This window comes from Aotus nancymaae, unplaced genomic scaffold (genome assembly GCF_030222135.1).
Source record: "Aotus nancymaae isolate 86718 unplaced genomic scaffold, 86718_ANA_hifiasm-v0.15.2.pri h1tg000058l, whole genome shotgun sequence".
NCBI lineage: Eukaryota > Metazoa > Chordata > Mammalia > Primates > Aotidae > Aotus > Aotus nancymaae.
Window position 1 is genome coordinate 42,650,075 of NW_026988472.1, and position 19,226 is coordinate 42,669,300.

At 47.6% G+C, this 19,226-nt stretch overlaps 1 protein-coding gene across 1 annotated transcript; it reads right to left on the reverse strand.

The window, feature by feature from the left end:
• Positions 1 to 3,228: 3,228 nt before the first annotated feature.
• MAGEB17 (MAGE family member B17) lies at positions 3,229 to 16,096 on the reverse strand. The gene is given in 7 exon segments (XM_064364573.1): positions 3,229 to 3,387; positions 4,373 to 4,466; positions 5,438 to 6,547; positions 10,090 to 10,255; positions 10,258 to 10,331; positions 10,333 to 10,375; positions 16,006 to 16,096. Coding segments are annotated over 7 exon segments (1,737 nt in total).
• Between the last annotated feature and the right edge of the window lie 3,130 nt (positions 16,097 to 19,226).

Genomic DNA, 19,226 nt, shown 5'->3' on the forward strand with positions numbered 1-19,226 from the left:
ACTGATGTTTTTATATTGGAGAGGGACCTAACAATTTGACCTTCCTTCCACGAGGTAACAGAATTTCATTTGGTTGATAATTTAGCCCATATTTCTTGCCACCTACACTCTTTGAGAAAGTCATTCTTTCATGGGCAAAACCCTCGTGCATTATCACTTCCCAGCATCTCTCAATCTCAGCACTAAGGACATTCAGGGCTGGAGAAGTCTTTGTTGTGGGACACTGTTTAGCAGCAGTCTAGGCGTCTACCCACTAGATCCCATTTACGCACAGTTACTCCTAGTGTAACAACCAAAAGTGTCTCCTGACATTGTTAAGTGAGGCCTTGGGAGAAGAGAAGGAAAAAAATTTCCCCTGATTGAGAACCGCTGAGCCATTTGCTTTCTGCTAATTAACCTGGCTAATTTTTGTTCTTTTCTTTCTTGGAGAGATGGGGTCTCGCCTTGTTGCCCAGGCTGCTTTCCAACTGCTGGACTCAAGCAAACTTCTTCCCTCAGCCTTCCAAAGCACTGGGATCACAGTTGTGAGCCACTGCACCCCACTTTGTGGGCCCCCTGTGTTTGGGAGAGGTCCCCTCATCAGCAACAGGGTCCTTGCTTCGATTAGGACATAGGCGTCTGTCTCTCTGCAGAATCAGGTCCTCACTCTAAAACCAAGCCCTGCTCTCCCTGGAAAACTCCAGGCGGAAGTCAAAGCCACAGCTGGGACAGGGCTGAGGCGGCAAGGGGCAGGGGCAGAGGGGCTGGGGTGGGCAGCTCATGCAACTGCCTTGGCTGTCTGCAGGTGGGTCCTTCAGTCCACAATCAGGGTCTTGACCTTGATAGCCAACCAGCCCTGGTGTTACAGGTAGAGGGTCTTGAATGCAAGCTGTCCAGGTTCTTGGCCTTTTGAACAAAGAATTGGATAAAACCCACAGCAAAACAAGGAGAGAATGAGGCAATGAAAGCAGAGATTTATTGAAATTGAAAGTACACTCCACAGGGTGGGAGTGACCCAAGCAGCGGCTTGAGGCCCTGTTACAGAATCTTCTGGGGTTCAAATACCCTCTAAAGGTTTCCCTAACCTAAAGGTTTCCCATTGGTTTCTTGGTGTTCACCCCATGCAAATGAGGTTGCAGAAAGCAAGCAATCAGAGGCTGAAGTGAAGTTACAAAGTTTACATTCCTATGCAAATGTCTGATTGGTTGCAGGAAGCAAGCAATCAGAGGCTAAAGTTACAAAGTTGCACTCCTATGCAATTTTGTATGGGAGTTGCAAACAAAGTTAGGGAAAGCAGAAAAGGGAGGGTGGTTTGCAAAGGGAGTAACCTCTGGTCTTTTCGTTACTTAGGACTAAAGTGGAAAGTTGGGGTTTCCCTTTTGATTTAGTTTTAGAAAGTCAGTGTGAATCGGCCTTAGGTTCCCTGCCTCCAGACCTTATTCTCCTGTCTCATTGGGATTCTGGTAGCCTGAGGCAGCAACCCTTAGACCCAGATCCTCTGGTCCCGGAAGCTTCCAAGGTGGGAATCAGAGTGAGCCAAATCCAGCTGAGGCCATTAGGGGTCTCCCAGGGCTGAGAGCAGGGCAGGGGTTGGCTCAGTGAACTCTTCTGGGGAGAAGTCCTCTCCAAAGCACTCAGTGTCTTCATCCAGACTCCACTTAGGGCTCCAATCGACTCTTCTGAACAGCAGTCTTGATATACTGTGCTCAGGGACAGCAGGCTGGTCAACCACAGGAGGGCATGTGATGCAGCCATGTGGAGGAGGAGGAATAGAAGGTCTGTGAGCTCCTCGGCAGGGAGGTGCCACCCTGGCTTTCAGAAGGCCCCTGTGCAGGTATCTTTGTGGGTGCTGCTCTAGGACCCTGTGGGATTCCTATTCTCTCAGTTAGTCTGTTCCCTGAGGACCCCATGGAGGAAGTTAGAGTGTACTTTGTCCTGCAGCCTGCCAGCCCTGCTGGGATTTTCTGGGATTTCCCAGGAAATCCCAGGAAAACCACTCCAGGGATTTCCTGGAGTGATGGAAAGAGCTGGTAGTGTGGACTTGCTCTTCCGGGGTGGTGGACCTCTTAGTTCACATTCAGTGCCATCATATCAGCTGGCGACAGGGCCTGAGACTCTTCCCTCCACTGTGCTGAAGTTGACATCTCAAAGTTGGCCCTCACATTCCTGGAATCCTCTGCAAGAAAGAGAAGGGGCATCTCAGCCACCAGCCCTGCCAGGGGGCATTCAGTGCTGACAGCCCTGGAGCTGACATGCTCTATACTGGGCTTGTCAGAGGTCTCCTTACTGACCTGAATCTAAAAGCCTCCCCACAAGGCCATCACATCCTTACCCCCTTGGAAGGGGAATTGGAGGCTTATGATACCCTGGCTACCCCCATCTAGAGCTCCAAGTCCTGATAACAGGGTTGGAGCCCTGCCAGCCTTCACCATTTGAACAGGGGTCCAAATGGTACACTTGGCTTCCTCACCTGGACTCCAAGTAGGATCCAGGTCTCTTCTCTCTGTAGCATTCCTTAGACCAAGGTCCTCCCCTCCCTGAGATCTGCCAGGCAGAAGGCGGCCTGCAGCTAGTCCATCCTCCCAGGGCTGAGTACAGGGGCGGAGCACTGGGGGACAGAGATCTTTTGGATAATGGGCGGAGTGGTCCCTTCAGTCCACATTCAGGGTCTTCATCTGGATACCCGACAAGTTCTGGTTCTCCATCCTTCATTTTCCTGATTCCACGGCCCTTCCACCAAGGTCATTACCTTCCTGAAATCTCAGGGTGAGCAACGTCCAGCTAAGGCTGTATGGGGCCTCTGAGGCTATCAGCAAGGGTGAGACTGTTTGCCATTTGGGCAGGGGACCCAGGACAGGGGGTAGGCTGTCAGAGATGGCGCCATCTACTCTTTTCCTTCCCTTCAGCAGTCAGACACAGCTTCTGATGGAACATTATTTCTAGTTCATTGACTTTCTACAGGCAAGGGGCAGAGCAAGATCTTCCTGCGCGCCCCTGATCTTTTGAGGTCATCTGACATTGCGTAAAATGGAGGTAATCATTGTCACCGACTATTTTCTTTTTTCTTACTCCATCCCACTCCACTTTTTTGTTTGATACTTGAATTGCTCTGGTCATGTATTCCCAATCAGTGCTTTGTGAAAAGTCCTCTTCTGATAGCCCAAGATATATGTTGGAGTAGCCAAAGGAAATGTGAGTTATAACACACGAGACCTGCCTCAGGATGGCAGGAGTGGGGTCGTGTGGGTTTTAGACAGATTCAGATCCTGGCACCGCCACTTCCCTGCCAGTTACCAGCACTGTGGACTCAAGCATATTGGCAGCTTTTAGGAGCCTCAGGTTCTTTCTCTGTGAAGCAGGTTTGATAAGGCCTATGCTCTTGGACTGAGGGAGTCTATAAAATGGATACTGAGAACCCAGGACAGTGTCCGGAAAGTATGGAGAGTTTCTAAATGGTAGTTACTTACCTTGACTATTTGGACCCCAGAAAATACCATGCACCACATTGATATTTTCTTTTTTCTTTTTCTCTTTCTTCCTCTTCTTCTTTTTTTCTAACCTAGGAGATGTCAAAGAGTATGCAGTCTTCTATGACAAAGAAAACCAAATCAGCCAAAATGCTGCGTGCTAAATCCAACTGAGTAATCATTCCCATGAGAGGATCAGTCATTTCAACTGGGTGTGAAGACTTCCCCAGTCAGATGCACCACAAAGATGCTAAAAGGTGTGCAGAGGACAGACATCTTTCCTCCCTCCCAGCTACCCTTGCATTGAAACTATCCCTGGTTTCATTCACCACCACCAAAACTCTGGACCATGCTAAGAACTGGCCATCCTATGTAGTTCACCTCATTTCCACTCCCTTTTAATGGAGCAGTCCAGCTCCCCCAGGCCAGGGACAAACAGACCAGGTCAGTGGCTGCTGGACATCCTACCTGAAGGGGGCATCACCCTCATTCTCAGAAACAACCTGACACAGAGGGCAAACCACCTGTATAGTATGCTGTGCTCACTGGCATGGGGACACAGCACAGGAGTCCTTCTAATCCTGTCCCAGGTGGGGATGCACCTCTGGTCTACCTCATCCCTAAGGAACTGATAGGACCACTTTTTCCTTGCAGTCCTAGTGTGTCCACTCTGAAACCCACCACCTGAGGGTCTGGCCTCTGCTTGCCATTTCAGCAGTAGCCTCATCTAGCCCACAATGCAGGCTAACTTGAAATGCCTGCCTACTGAGGAACTGGCAGTGTCCCAAGTTCCCAGCCTGCCCTGTCCCAGGGCATTTACAGTGGGGGAGGAGGTGATGGGGGGAGGATCCTATCTTGAATCTCCTCCCTCCTCTCCAGTCCCTTGATTGCCCCTTAGGTATTCCAGTGTTTCTCCCCTGCCTCACCCTCCACTCCACTGTGTTCCTAATAGGAGAGCGGCTCTTGGATTCTGAAATATCATTGGCAGGGGCTGGGGCTTTCCCAGAACTAGCATGAAGACTGTCAAAGAGCAGACGTTCAATTCATGTTTGGTGAATGACATAACTTGGATGTTTGTCCCCTCCAAATGTCATGTTGAGATGTGATGCCCAGTGTTGGAGGTGAGGCCTGGTGGGAGGTATTTGGACCATCAAGGAGGGTCCCTCATGGCATCATGTTGCCCTGGCCATAGTGAGTGACTTCTCACAAGATCTGGTCATTTGAAAGCATGTGGAGCCTCCCACCCCCGCTCTTCTTAGCTGTCTTCCTCCTACTGCTGCCACGTGACATGCCTGCACCCTCTTCCCCTCCTGGCATGAGGAAAAGCTCCCCAAGGCATCTCCAGAAGCAGTTGCTGGTGCCATGCTTGTACAGCCTGGTGAACCGTGAGCCAAGTCAACTTCTTTTCTTTAGAAATTACCCCATCTCAGGTGTGCCTTTAGAGCAACACAAGAGCAGCCTAGTATAAGGAACAAAAGAGCCAGTGAACAAGTGTTCTCCTTTATGAGGATTTAATTTCTCCAATATTCTTAAATACACATAGCAACTGTGAGTATATAGCTTTTCATTTGATCACAACAAAAGACTTAAAGAAATAAGATTTTAAAATGTCAAAGGTTGCCAATCAATTGACATTTTTTTCCCACCATCTCGTGATCCCAACTGATTCAGTGTTCAGTTTTTTCACAGTTTAAAGCCAATCCTTATTCCAATGCTATTTCTTCTGGCACTAGATCACAATCTAATAAGTAAAAATTTCCAATTTGTTTTACAAAATGTAAGAACATCACTCTTTAATGTGATAAACAGCAACCATTGTGTGAGGCACCTAATTCATGAACTTAGCTTTTGAATCAAAGTCAATCTCTTTCAAAGGAACATACGGTAGACACAGAAGAGAAAGAGGAATCTACAAGTAGCTTGCAAATAACCGTAACACAAGAAAGACACATGCCTTGGGCTCTCTCTAGCCCCATCTCGCCCCCAAATACTGAGATGGTGGACAGCCCTTTGCAGTCTCTAGTGAGGACTGCCTGAGACTTCCCTGGGGCTGGGAGGACCTGTTAGATCTGGCCCTGGCTGCCGCTCTGGCTGCCGCTCTGGCTCTGGCTCGCTCTTTGTCATCTCTCAGAGCCTCCTCATACTGGGACTGGTAGGTACTGGCAACGGTATCATTGAGCTTGGCCGCAAACTCCAGAACTTTCATTTTGCTGGTTTCAGCGTGGGCCCTGGGACCCCACAGGAACTCTCAGCGTGGAGGGTCACTGCCGGGCACCTGCCGGTACTCGAGGTACCCCTCTCGCACCAAATCTTTGGTGACAAGCTCCTGGGGCTCCCCAAAGATGAAGTGCTCCCTACCTTTCTGCATCCCCAATGCACCCAGGCATTCCCACATCTCTTCCTCAGTGGCACGGTTGCCACACATGAAGATCGTGCTCAGGAGAACCATCAAGAGCCCGCTCTTGAGAATGTCCCTGCCATCGCTCACACTCTCTTGATTGGGAAAGCCCAGCTTGCTGACAAGCATATAGAACTGACGTCTGGGGTCCATTTCCTTCAATTCAAGGTCAACGACTATCTCGAGGTTCTCGGCACTTCTCCGGATGATCTCAGGGAGCTGCGGCTTGTACTTTCTGTTGATAACCTTCAGCATGGCTTCCCTCGTAATGGGCTCTTTCCTTATGTATTTGTTGAGCAGGAACTGCACCAGTTGGCCCGTCTTCACATCCAGAAGTTCTTCTCCTGAGCTCTCAGAGAAGGACAGGCCTTGGGAGGAGTTGGGACTTTCCCCCTTTTGGCCCTTGGCACCTTCATCAGAACTTATGAGTGAAACAGCTGCAGCTGGAGAGCTGGGGTATGTAGCTTTCTGGGACTCCTGAGGAATGCCCGCAGCGGGGGAGCTCTGGGAAGAACTCTGGCATGCAGGAAAGGAGGAGGATGGCAGCCTTTCCTCCTCTGCTGCGGTGGCTTGAGCACCCCTGAGACATTGGTCTTTACCTCGAGCCTGGCGGCGTTTCTCACGGGCACGACGCTTACTCTCCTGACCGCGAGGCATGACTGTGCTCAGGGGCAGCAGGCAAGAGGGACCGGAAGGCGGGCACCTGGAGCAGGAGGACCAAAAGATGTGAGCCCCTCAGCAGGGAGGTACCACCTTGGCTATAACGAGGCCCCTATGCAGGTGTCCTTGAGGACCCTGCTCCACAGTCCCAGCTGGCTCCTGCTCTCCCGGTCAGCCTATCCCCTGGGGACCCTGGGGAGGAAGTCACAGTGTTCCTTGTCCCACAGCCTGCCAGCCCTGCCTGGGACCAAAATCCTCACTTCTCTGTTTCCTCTGAGGGGAAACTGAGGCCACCTGGACTTGACGTCCCTGTCTGGGGTCTCAAACTGCTGCCACAGGAAGGGATCCTGAGGTGCTCTTGCTAGTTTGGGGCAGGTGGCTCCACACTCCTCAGGGTCTTCACCGTCTGAGGCCTCTCCCTGCAGGTCAAGGCCCTCACCTTGCTGAGACCCTGCCCCCACCCCAAGGGGAAAGAAAGCATGAGTCCCCTCCAGCTGCTCCTGTTCATTGTCTTTCTGGACTGGTAGCCAAGTCCGGACTCTCAGAGCCTCTGATATTCTCAGTTCGGTGGCCCTGTTAGTCTTCACTTAGGCAGGATATGGGACACTTCCCTCAGCCCACCAGATTCCTCCAGCCTCAGTTCCAGGCCGTGTCCACCCTGCAAACCCAGGGGCTAGAAGTGGGGGCCGTCTATCCGATTCCCTTTCCTGGGGTTTCCCAGGCCTGAGAGGGAAGCCAGACTTTGTGGTGTCCCTGGATCCCAGTGAGTGCTCTCCTCAGCCCTCACTCAGAATCTTAATCCTGACTCCCGTCACTACCTGGAAAACACCCCTGTCTTAAGCTGAGACTTAGTCCCTCATACCAGCCCCTCCATTCTGTAATACCTCTAGGAAGTAGTGACGGTCACCTCAGCTGGCCACAAATGCTCATCATTTCCCAAGACTGGAAACAGTGGAGATTTTCTGTGTTGGCCCCACAGTTACACATGCGTGGTCCCCTCAGTCCTCAGGGTCCTTACCTTGACTCCTGGCAAGAGCTTAACAACCTCCAGCAGGTGTCTTGAGGCTGTCCCTTTTACCCAAGCTCTTCACCTTCCCAAGAGGCCCTGGGGAGAAATGCCACTCACCATGCCAATGTGCCTGGGTCTCCCAGGGGTCAAGGTAGGGGTGGTGCTCTGTGTGGCCTACTTCTCCCTGGGAGGGGCTCCCTCTTATTCAGTGTTCTACCCTTGACTCCCAGCAGGTACTAATTTCTCCTCCCCACCCCACCATGAATGGGGCCTTGCCCATTGGTGCAAAAGAGCCACTTCTCTGAGTCACCACCTCACCCCTTCAGGACACAAGGGGTCACCAGATGCTAATGGCTCTGCCCATGGTTTCCCAGGGCACACAGCAGAGCTTGGACTTTATGTGGTCTCCTGTGTTTTGGAGTGGTTGTTTTCCTTCCTCCTCAGGCAGAACTTTTTTAAAAAAATGTATTTATTTGAGACGGAGTCTTGCTCTGTCACCAGGCTGGAGTGCAGCGGTGCAATCTCGGCTCACTGCAACCTCCACCTGCCAGGTTCAAGAGGTTCCCCTGCCTCAGCCTCCCAAGTAGCTGGGACTACAGGTGAGCTACCACGCGCCTTGCTACTTGACCAGTCCTGGGACTCCATCCTCACCTCGCCACAGGCCACATCCTTCATAGCAAGGTCCTTGCTTCAATGAGACCTCAGATTTGTCTTCAATGAGACTTTCAAGGTAAGCCGCATCCTCTCAAGGCTGTTTAGGGCTTTCAGGGTGTGACAGCAGGGGTGGGAATGTAGGGGACCCCCCTGTTCTACCTCAGGGTTTTGAACTTGGCTCAGGGTGGGACTTCCAACTCTTTGGGACACGTGACTCAGGTCACTCTACAGACCTCAATCAGCCAGGTCCAGGCCCAAGCTGTCACGTATTAAAGTTGCTAAAGGGAAAAGTCAGGGCATGCCCTGTCTGGCTATGCCTGCACGGGGTCTCCTAGAGCTGAAGACAGGGCAGCAGAAACCTGGCTCTCTGGCTCCCTTACTTTTTTTTTCTTTGTGATAGACACGGGGTTTCACTCTGTCACCACACTTATGGCGTGACCATCGCTCACTGCAGCTTCGACCTGCTGGGCTCAGGTGATCCTTCCGCCTCAGCCTCCCAAGTTGCTGGGACCACCAGGCGCTGGCCACCATGCCCTGCTAGTTTTTGTTCTTTTCTTTCTTGGAGAGAGCGAGTCCCGCTTTGTAGCTCAGGCTGGTCTGAAACTGCTAGGCTCAAGCAGTCCTCCCGCCTCAGCCTCCCAAAGCGCTGGGACCACAGATGTCAGCCACTACGCTGCCTTATGTGCCTCCCGTGTTCGGGAGAGGTCCCCTTATCAGCATCAGGGACCTCCTTATGATTAGGGTCTAGGTGTCCGTCCCTCTGCAGAATCGGGGCCTCACCCTCACACCAAGCCCTCCCTCCCCCCATGCCCTCTCAGAAGTCAGTGCCACAGCTTGACTGGAGCTTCCCGTGGCTGAGGGAGGTACGTGCCCAGAGGTGGGAGTTGGGGGACACAGTGGGGTCGCCTTGGCTGCATGCGGGTGGGCCCTTCAGTCCGAGATCAGGGTGCTCACCTTAATACCCAGCCAGTCCTGGGGTTCCAGTAGCCTGAGTTGGCGTCCCTCAGACGATGATCGTCACCTTCCGGCAGCTTCCCCGGCGGGCGGAAGTTGGAGTGAGTCACATCCGGCCGAGGCCCTGCGGGGTCTGTTTGGGGACCCTTTCTGCATAGAAGTCCTTTCCACTGTACTCAGTATCCTTTCCGGGACTCCAGTTAGTGTTCAGTTCTTCTCCCTCAGCTGAACTGTGCTTCTGCCTTTAGACAGAGTCACTACCCTCCTTAGAGCATCTAAGCAGGAATAAGGCAATCTTAAGCTGAGGTGTTTGCTATTCCTGATAGGATTAATCATTTTTTTATTTTTCCTTTTATTTTTTGCTCATAGCCATTCCCTTATGTCACTCAGGGTCCTCACTTTGATTCAAGTCAGTTTCTGGGGCTCTGCTATGCACAGCTGGGGCTGCCCCCACTAGACCAACACTCTCCTTTCCATGAGACCCTCCAGGCCAAAATGACAGTCACCTCAACCCGACAGCTCTTCCTGGGCTTCCCAAGTCACAGGAGGGGTGAGGATAGGGTGGCAGGAGTGGGGACGGGAGAGTGTGGTAGTGGCAGTGTGGGGAAGGGGTTATGTGGGTTGGCAGAGGTAAGAGCTTTTGTATCTTTCTCTAGTCTAGTGTGGGTGTGTGGTTTTCTAATTCCTCCCTGAAATTCCTCACCTTGACACCTGACTAGTCCTAGAACTCAATCCTCCTGGGACCTGAGACTGCTCCCTTCTGATCAAGACCCTCACCTTCCTGGGACTACAGAGTTTGTGATCAGGACGAGCCAAATCCAACCAGGACTATTCCAGAATGACAAGACCTGTCAGCCAGGGCAGGACCCTATGGGACCACACTGTTCTGGCTTGTTCCTTCCTTTATTCTTTATTCAGGGTCATCACCTTGGTATCTGTGGGAAGCTCACAGTCCTTCCTCTACTGACCTGAGTTTGTCTTCCTTAAGACTCTCATGCTCCTGAGAACCCTGAAGGATAATTGTGGAGATGCTCAGCCTCAGACCTGCCTTTGGCCCTCTAAGTCTAAGAGCAGCCACAGGCTGGTCTCTGTTGGGCCTTCAATATTCTGGGATGGTGGTATCCTCAGTCTTGTACATGGGGTTTCACAACTTGGTTCCTGTCTTATTAATTTAAGGCTTCCTGGGAAATGCCAAATCCCTGCAATCTCAAACAGTTTTTCTTTTGCAAACTTTGCAGAGAATGGCTCCTTGCCCTGAAGTGATGAGAAATCAGGAAGCTGTAGCTCAAGGCAGGGGCCCAGGACAAGTGGTTGGTGGTCAAAGATAAAGCCAGCTGGTCTATTCCATTTTTTCACAAGCCAGACTTAGCCTCTGCTGTAACTTAGGTTCTAATAGATTGACTTTCTCCAAAGAAGGAGCAGGGCCACATGATTTTGTGAGTCTCCAATCTTTTCAGGTGTTCTGACATCACATATACAGATGATCATATGGTCACTAAGTATTGTCTCTTTTTTTTCCTTATTCATAGCTCTCATTTAATTTTGTATTATTATTGCTCTGGCTATGTATTCCAAACCAGTAGTTTGTACACAGCATTTTTCTTATTATTAATGATATACATTTTGGAGTAGGAAGAAGAAAAGTGAATTAAGATACACAAGGTCCATCTCAGGCTGAGATGAGTGTGACAGTATAAGAATAGTTTCATTTTAAATAAGCAATATTTGGAGATGGTTAGCAAGACAGTTTATTTTTTTCTTTCCATGGTATTTCCCAACATGTTTCCTAATTAATATGACCCCCTATGACAAGTTTGAGTACTCACAGTGATGTACATTAAGGAGCTCTCAGAATGTTACTCTGCCTTTGACTACAGGCCAGAGAGTCATGATTCCTTTACTTCTTGTCTGGAGTGGGCATCATTTTTAATAATGGTGAATTAAGTCAACATTAGTTGCTGTTGCTAATCGGTGCACCACAAATGGCAATTGTTTATTTGATGGTCCTATTGGGCATGACAAGTAAGGTAAATACTAATAGTTGCCTAAAAGGCAGAATTAACCCTGACACTTCCTGCTTCACTTTGGCTATTCATGCTCTAGGGCTCTGGTTGTGAGAAACTGATCACATAGAGCTCTACAAAGGGAATTTTGTGGTTTCCTCTGGTTCAAACACTGCAATAGACATGAGGGATGGCAAGACAGAGAGAGAAAGAAAGAAAAAAAGAGGAAGAGAGGGAGACGGAGGGAGAGAGAAAGAAAGAAAGAGGGAAAGAAGAAAGAAAAGAAAGAGAAAGAAAAGAGAGAAAGGAGACAGTGGGTTGGGGGAAGAGGAAAGAAAAGAAAAAAGAGGAAGAAGAGAGAGATAGAAAAAAGAAAGAAAGGAAAGAAAGAGAAAGAAAAAGAAAGGAAGGAAAGAAGAAAGGAAGAAAGAAAAGAGAAGGAGGGAGGGGGAGGGAAGGGAAGGAAGGAAGAGAGAGATAAAGAGGGATGGAAAAGAAAAGGAAGAAATGAAAAAAAGAAGGAAGGAAGGGATGGAAGGAGGGAGGAAGGAAGGAAAGAAAGCTTTATAGAGAAGAAAAGGTCCCCGTGCCCAAGAAGCTTTATTAATCTCATGCAGGAGTCAGCAAATGGCAACTTTCAGGCCAAATCTAGCTCACCACTTGTTTTTGTAAATGGAGATTTATTAGAACACAGCCACACTCACTCATTTACATGTTATCTATGACTTTTCACACTACAAAGGCAGAATCTAGTAATCATGACAAAGACTGTATGCCATGCAATGCCTAAAATATTTACTCTCTAGCTCTTTGCAGAAAATGTTTGCCAATTCCTGATTTAGTAGGAGAGACCAGCAGTTACATAAATAAATATAACTCAAAGCAGGATATGATAAAAAAAAATAAGACCCATGTAGAAGGTACTGTGTGAGTACCGGAGCATGGGAGGGCTTCATGGAGAGAGAGAGAATACTGCAGCTGGGCTTTGGGGAATGGGTTGGATTCAGGCCAGCTGAGAGACAAGAGGACATTTTAGGTGAAGTGGTCCTCAACCTTGTCTGCTTATTGAAATCGCTTGAAGAGCTTTGAAATAGTTGTCTGGGTTCCCCCTCCTTGAGATTCTGACTCATCTGTTCAGGAGTAGGGCCTGGGCATCAGGATTTTTTCTTTTTTTTTTTTTTAGATAGAGTCTTGCTCTGGAATGCAGTGGCCCAATCTTGGCTCACTGCAGCTTCTGCCTCCCAGGTTCAAGCAATCCTCCCACCTCAGTCCCCAGAGTAACTGGGACTACAGGTGCACACCACCATGCCTAATTTTTGTATTTTTTTTTGTAGAGACAAGGTTTCACCATGCTGTTCAGGCTGGTCTCAAACTCCTAGGGTCAAGTGATCTTCCTGCCTCGGTCTCCCAAAGTGCTGGGATTATAGGTGTGAGCCATTGCACCTGACAGGCATCAGGATTTTTTAAAACTCCACAGCTTATTCTAAGGGCAGTCCAGGTTGAGAAACACTAGGCCAAGGAAGTATCAGGGAACAATTAGGAGCAAGGTGTGAATGGAGGGAGTCTCTGGGTACAGAGGGAAGGGATAGTGCAGTGGGAGATAAGCCTGGGAAGCAGGGAGTCAAATCAAGGTCAAAGGAATTAGATTTTGTTCTGGGAAATGTGAGCATGAGAGCAACGTGATCAGAGGCATGTATAAGGAAACATAATCTAGAAAAAAATGTGAAGAATAAAAATAAGAGCCTGTTAGAGATTATTTGCAAGAGTTTAAGCAAAACAAGAAGTATATCTTGTTTAGTGCAGTGACATGTGATATGGTTTGGCTGTGTCCCTGCCCAAATCTCATCTTGAATTGTGGTTCCCATAATCCCCATGTGTCATGGGAGGGACAAGTTGAAGGTAATTGAATCATGAGGGCAGTTACCCTCATGCTGCTCTCATGATAGTGAGTTCTCATGAGATCTGATGGTTTTATAAGGGGCTTTCCCCACTTTTGCTCAGGACTTCTCCTTCCTGTCATCATGTGGAAGACATGTTTGCTTCCCCTTTCACCATAATTGTGAGTTTCCAGAGGCCTTCCCAGCCCTGAGGAATTGTGAGTCAATTAAACCTCTTTCCTTTATAAATTACCCAGTCTTGGGCATGTCTTTATTAGCAGCATGAGAACAGACTAATACAGTAAATTGGTACCCACAGAGAGTGCTGGTGCTGCTATAAGGATACTTGAAAATCTGGAAGCGAATTTGGAACTGGGTAACAGGCAGAGGTTGGAACAGTTTTGAGGGCTCAGAAGACAGGAAGATGTGGGAAAGTTTGGAAATTCCTAGGGACTTCCTGAATGGCTTTGACCAAAATGCTGACAGTGATATGGACAATGAAGTCCAGGCTGAGGTGGTCTCAGATAGAGATAAGGAACTTGTTGGGAACTGGAGTAAAAGTGACTCTTGTTATGCAAAGAGACTGGTGGCATTTTTCCCCTGCCCTAGAGATCTGTGTAACTTTAAACCTGAAAGAGATGATTTGGGGTATCTGGCAGAATAAATTTCTAAACAGCAAAGTATTCAAGAGGAAGCAGAGCATAAAAATTTGGAAACTTTGCAGCTCGACCATACAATAGAAAACAAAACCCCATTTTCTGGGAAGAAATTGAAGCCTGATGTAGAAATTTGCATAAACAACAAAGAGCCAAATGATAATCATTAAGGCAATAGAGAAAATGTCTCCAGGGCATGTCAGAGACCTTTGCGGCAGCCCCTCCCATCACAGGCCTAGAGGCCTACGAGGAAAAAATGGTTTCCTGGGCCAGGTTCAGGGCCCCCCTGCTGTATGCAGCCTGGGGACTTGGTGCCTTGTGTCCCAGCCACTCCAGCCATGGCTAAAAGGGGCCAAGGTACAGTGCAGGCCCTGACTTCAGAGGGTACAAGCCCCAAGCCTCGGCAGCTTCTACATGGTATTAAGCCTGTGGGTGCACAGAAATCAAGAATTAAAGTTTGAGAACCTCTGCCTAGATTTCAGAGGATGTATGTAAACCACTGGATGTCTAGACAGAAGTTTGCTGCAGGGGCAGGGGCCTCATGGAGAACATCTGCTATTGAAAAGGGAGGAATATTCCCTTATCCCCCACAGTGGGCATGCAATAGGGATCTGGCTCACTTCTTTGGAGCCCTGCTACTCAAATTCCTAGAGGGAGCATGCAGATGGGCAGGTCATGGGGAGCCTTTTTGGGCTCCAACCCCATGGCAGCATCTAGGGTTGTTTACAGCTCCCAAACCCCAGTTGAGGTGTGTGTTACAGTGTATTCTTTCAGTCGTGTGTTAATCAACTCAATTAGACCCTCTGCCTTATCACAAGGACAGAGGGCTTTCTGTATCCTGGGTTCTTGCCCTACTGTACCAGAAAAATCAGATCACATGTGGGCTTGGAGAATGTGGGCAAGGTTTTATTGAGTGGCAGAAGTAGCTCTCAGCAGATGGATAGGGAGCCAGAAGGGGGATGGAGTGGGAAGGTGGTCTTCCCCTGGAGTCAGGCCACCCAATAGTCAGATCCTCCTCTGACTGTCCTGGCCGAATTCCCCTTGGTGTCCACATTGTATCACCATTGATGGCCTGCCGGCATCTGCTGGTGTGTGTTGGTGTGTTCTCCTGCTAATGTGTTCCTGTCGACGTCCAGCTACTTTATGTCTACTATGGTCTCTTGGGCTTACATGGGCACAGGATAGGGGCATGGTGGGCTAGAGTGATCTTAGAAAATGCAATATTTGAGTGTAAAAACAGGAATGCCCATCCTCACTTAGGTCTGTGGGCACAGGCCCAAGGGTGGAGCCCTTACCAGGGACCATGCCATGGCCTTCTCTACCCAGTACTTCCCTGACCATCTCCTGTATCACTAGGGCAGTGCAGAAGGGAAATGTGGGGTTAGATTCCCCACACAGAGTCTCCACTGGGGCACTGCCTAGAGGAGCTATGAGAAAAGGGCCACAGCTCTTCAGAACCCAGAATGGTAGATCCACCAACAGCATGCACCATGCACCTGGAAAAGCCAGAGCCCCTCAATGCCAGCCTGTGAAAGCCAACCCCTTTCATCAGTGTTACTGGATGTAAGACATGAAGTCAGAGGAGATCATTTTGGAACTTTAAGATTTAATAACTACTCTATAGGATTTCAGACTTGCCTGGAGCCTGGAGCCCCCCTTTTTTTTTTTTAGCAAATTTCTCCCATTTGGAACATGTGTATTTACTCAGTGCCTGTACCCCCAGTGTAGCTAAGAAATAACTAACTTTGCTGGGAGTGGTGGCTCACGTCTATAATTCCAGCACTTCAGGAGGCTGAGGTGGACAGATCACAAGGTCAAGAGATCAAGACCATCCTGGTCAACATGGTGAAATCCCATCTCTACTAAAAATACAAAAATTAGCTGGCTGTGGTGGCGCATGCCTGTAGTCCTAGCTACTTGGGAGGCTGAAGCAGGAGAATTGCTTGAACCCCAGAGGCGGAGGTTGCAGTGAGCTGAGATCACACCACTTCATGCTAGCCTGGTGACAGAGTGAGACTCCATCTCAAAAGAAAAAAAAGTAACTAACTTACTTTTGATTTTACAGGCTCATAGACAGAAGGGACTTGCCTTGTCTCAAAGGAAACTTTGAAATTGAACTTTTGGGTTAATGTTAGAATGAGTTAAGACTTTGGGAGACTATTGAGAAGGCATTATTGTGTTTTCAAATGTGAGGACATGAGATTTGGGAGGGTCCAGGGGTGGAATGATATGGTTTGGCTGTGTCCTCACCCAAATCTCATCTTGAATTGTAGCTCCCATAATCCCCAAGTGTTGTGGGAGGGACCTGGTGGGAGGTAATTGAATCATGGGGTTGGCTACCTCCATACTGTTTTTGTGATAGTGAGTTCTCGTGAGATCTGGTGGTTTTATAAGGAGCTTTTCGCTGCTTCGTTCTGCACTTCTCTTTGCTGTCGCCATATGAAAAAGGACGTGTTTGCTTCTCCCTCCACCATGATGTAAGTTTCCTGAGGCCTCCCCAGCTGTGCTGAACTGTGAGTCAATTAAACCTCTTTCCTTTGTAAATTACCCAGTTTCAGGCATGTCTTTCTTAGCAGCATAGTAATGGACTATACAACATGTGACTCAGCAGATTCAGGAGTGAGGGTTAAAATTTCAACAATTTGGGCATGGTATGGGCACCAATCCATGAGAATGGCCCCCACTGTGCAGTCCTGGAAGCCCCTGCTCTGGAGGCATTACCCTTTTGTTTCTGAATCACGGAGAAATATGGAGTCCTGGAGGAGAAGTTGAGGTTATAGGGAGGCACTTGGCCACTTGCATTGGCAGCTATTTTCCTCCATACAGCCAATGGGAGATGGTCTCTTACACCTAAGACATTTTGGAGTCTAGTTGGAAGTGAGTGAGCTGAGTTGAGTGAGCTGAGTGGAAGGAGACAGAGATGATGGTAAGGTTTTGAATTTAGACAATTGAGGGAATTTTGACACTCATTAGACGGCAAGAGGGACAGAAAAAGAGGTAAAAGATCTTGGGGAAAGAATTGATGTCCTCTCTCTGATGAATGAGGCCTCACTCATTAGTACAAGGAATCCACCTTCCTGAGACAGCACTCCCTCTTCAGGAAATGACTTCTGCTCCGGGAAAGGGGGTGTGTTTTTAGAAATTCATTTATTTTACATGAAAAAAAGCTCAGCATCACTAATCATTAGAGAAATGTAAATCAAAACCACAATGAGATACCATTTCATGCCAGTTAGAATGGCAATCATTAAAAAGTCAGGAAACAACAGATGCTGGTGAGGCTGTGGAGAAATAGGAACACTTTTACACTTTTGGTGGGAATGTAAATTAGTTCAACCATTGTGGAAGACAGTGTGATGATTCCTCAAAGATCTAGAGACAGAAATACCATTTGACCCAGCAATCCCATTAGTGGGTATATGCCCGAAGGAATATAAATCACTCTATTATAAAGACACATGCACTCATAAGTTCATTGCAGCACTGTTCACAATAGCAAAGACATGGAATCAACCCAAAAGCCTATGAATAATAAATTGGTTAAAGAAAATGTGGCACATATACACCATGGAATACTATGCAACCATAAAAAGGAATGAGATCATGTCCTTTGCAGGGGCATGGATGGAGTTGGAAGCAGTTATCCTCAGCAAACTAATGCAGGAACAGAAAACCAAGCACCACATGTTCTCACTTATAAGTGGGAGCTAAATGATGAGAACGTATGGGCACATTATGGGGAACAACACACACTGGGGCCTGTTGCGGGGATGTGGGGAGGGAGAGCATCAGAAAGAATAGCCAATGAATTTTGGGCTTAATACCTAGGTGATGGGATGATATGTGCAGCAAACTACCATGGCACATATTTACCTATGTAACAAACCTGCACATCCTGCACACGTACCCTGGAACTTAAACGTTGAAGAAAAAAATGAAATTCATTTGTTTTAATGTTGAACATGATTTAGTCCATATTCAAGGGACAGGAGTCCTGCTTTTATGTCATTTTCTTGACAAGATGTTAGCTTATCTCTTTTGTATTAGACTCATTACTTATCAATGTTGAGCCCAAAGAAAAGGAATGGTCCCTGTTTGTTGTGTTACAACATAGTCCTGCATAGATTTGCCTTCCCTCTAGTGGAAAGGACTGATGAATCTGCTTACTTTATCCACATCTTCTCCAAGTCACTAAGTTTTCATTTCTTTAAACTCTTGTTACTTTTTGGAGATACAAATCATGACACTTTCCTTTAACTTCCTCATTTGTGAAATGAGGGGGTGTGCCTGGGCATTCTCTGCAGTGTCTTCTAATTCCAATAATTCATGCTTTTAAGAGAATATTAAATTCTCCATATTACAGTCTTTGCATTAATAAAGCTTTCTTTTCTGACATGGTAGGCAGCACGCTTACAGAGAGAGAATACAGGCTTTCTAATAGGAAAATGCCACCTGGACTTTGGGCAGAGCTCTGAGCAATTAACCTTGACCAACTTGAAATATCAATTTGGCCTTTTATGGCTTGAATATCTCAAAGATTTTTGTTTACTTATCTTCCCATCCAATCCAGGAAAACTAGAGATACAGGGTCTACTTCAGAAACAATTATGAGTGATCTCCTTTATCTATTTAAAAAGTTGACTCTTTACAATTTAATCATGGGCTGGATATGCCACACTTTCAAGAGGGTGGGGTACATGGCAGAAGTGGTAAGATATCTGGGAAGCAGAGGGCCTTCCCCCAAGATGATTTCATGGTGGTGACTGCACGCACAGGGGTTCCTTTGGCCTGGCTGTCAATATGCCTCTCAAGGAGTTTTGTGACTGCATCTAATAGACATCTCTGGTATTACCTCTTCTCACCTGGAGCACAAGGAGCTTGGATAGCCCTAATTTGCACCCACTGTAGCTGTGTCATTTCTTCGTTGTCAGCTTCTTTTGTTCACAGCTTTTCGATTATGGTATTGCTCATGCTACCTTATGTTTGCTGTTGAGTATTTTAAATATTCCCAGAGACTTGATCACTGGCTTAGTCATTGGGCAGACTTCAAATAAGTGGAATTGGTAACAAAGAGAGAAAGAATTTGCTTCCTGATAATTGATCCTGTAGGAATGGATAAATGAACTAAATGCCAACTCTCCTCACTGTCTCTGGAAAGCTAACCTTAGAATCAATTACTCTTCCTTCACAATAAGCAGTATCCAAGATGGAAAGAAAGAAAAGTAGACTTCAGGTAGGCAGTAGGCTAAACACTTGGAACTTTCAGCTAGACTTCCTCACTTTGATTTATAATTTGTATGAGCTTTCCTGTTCTCTAACGCCTATGATTATCCCAGGAAACAGACACTTTCAAACTTTAGTGTTCAAGTCCTAAAGAGAGCAATTTAGAATAACCGTCAATATTATAAAAGCATATTCTCTGTTTCTGCAATTCTACATTTAAGAATTTTTCCTACAGCAACACTTGCTCATGCATGAAATTATGTATGTTATTCATTGCAACATGGTTGATAATAGCCAAATACTGGAAACAACCTGAATGTTCATCAATGGGGGACTGGATAAATAA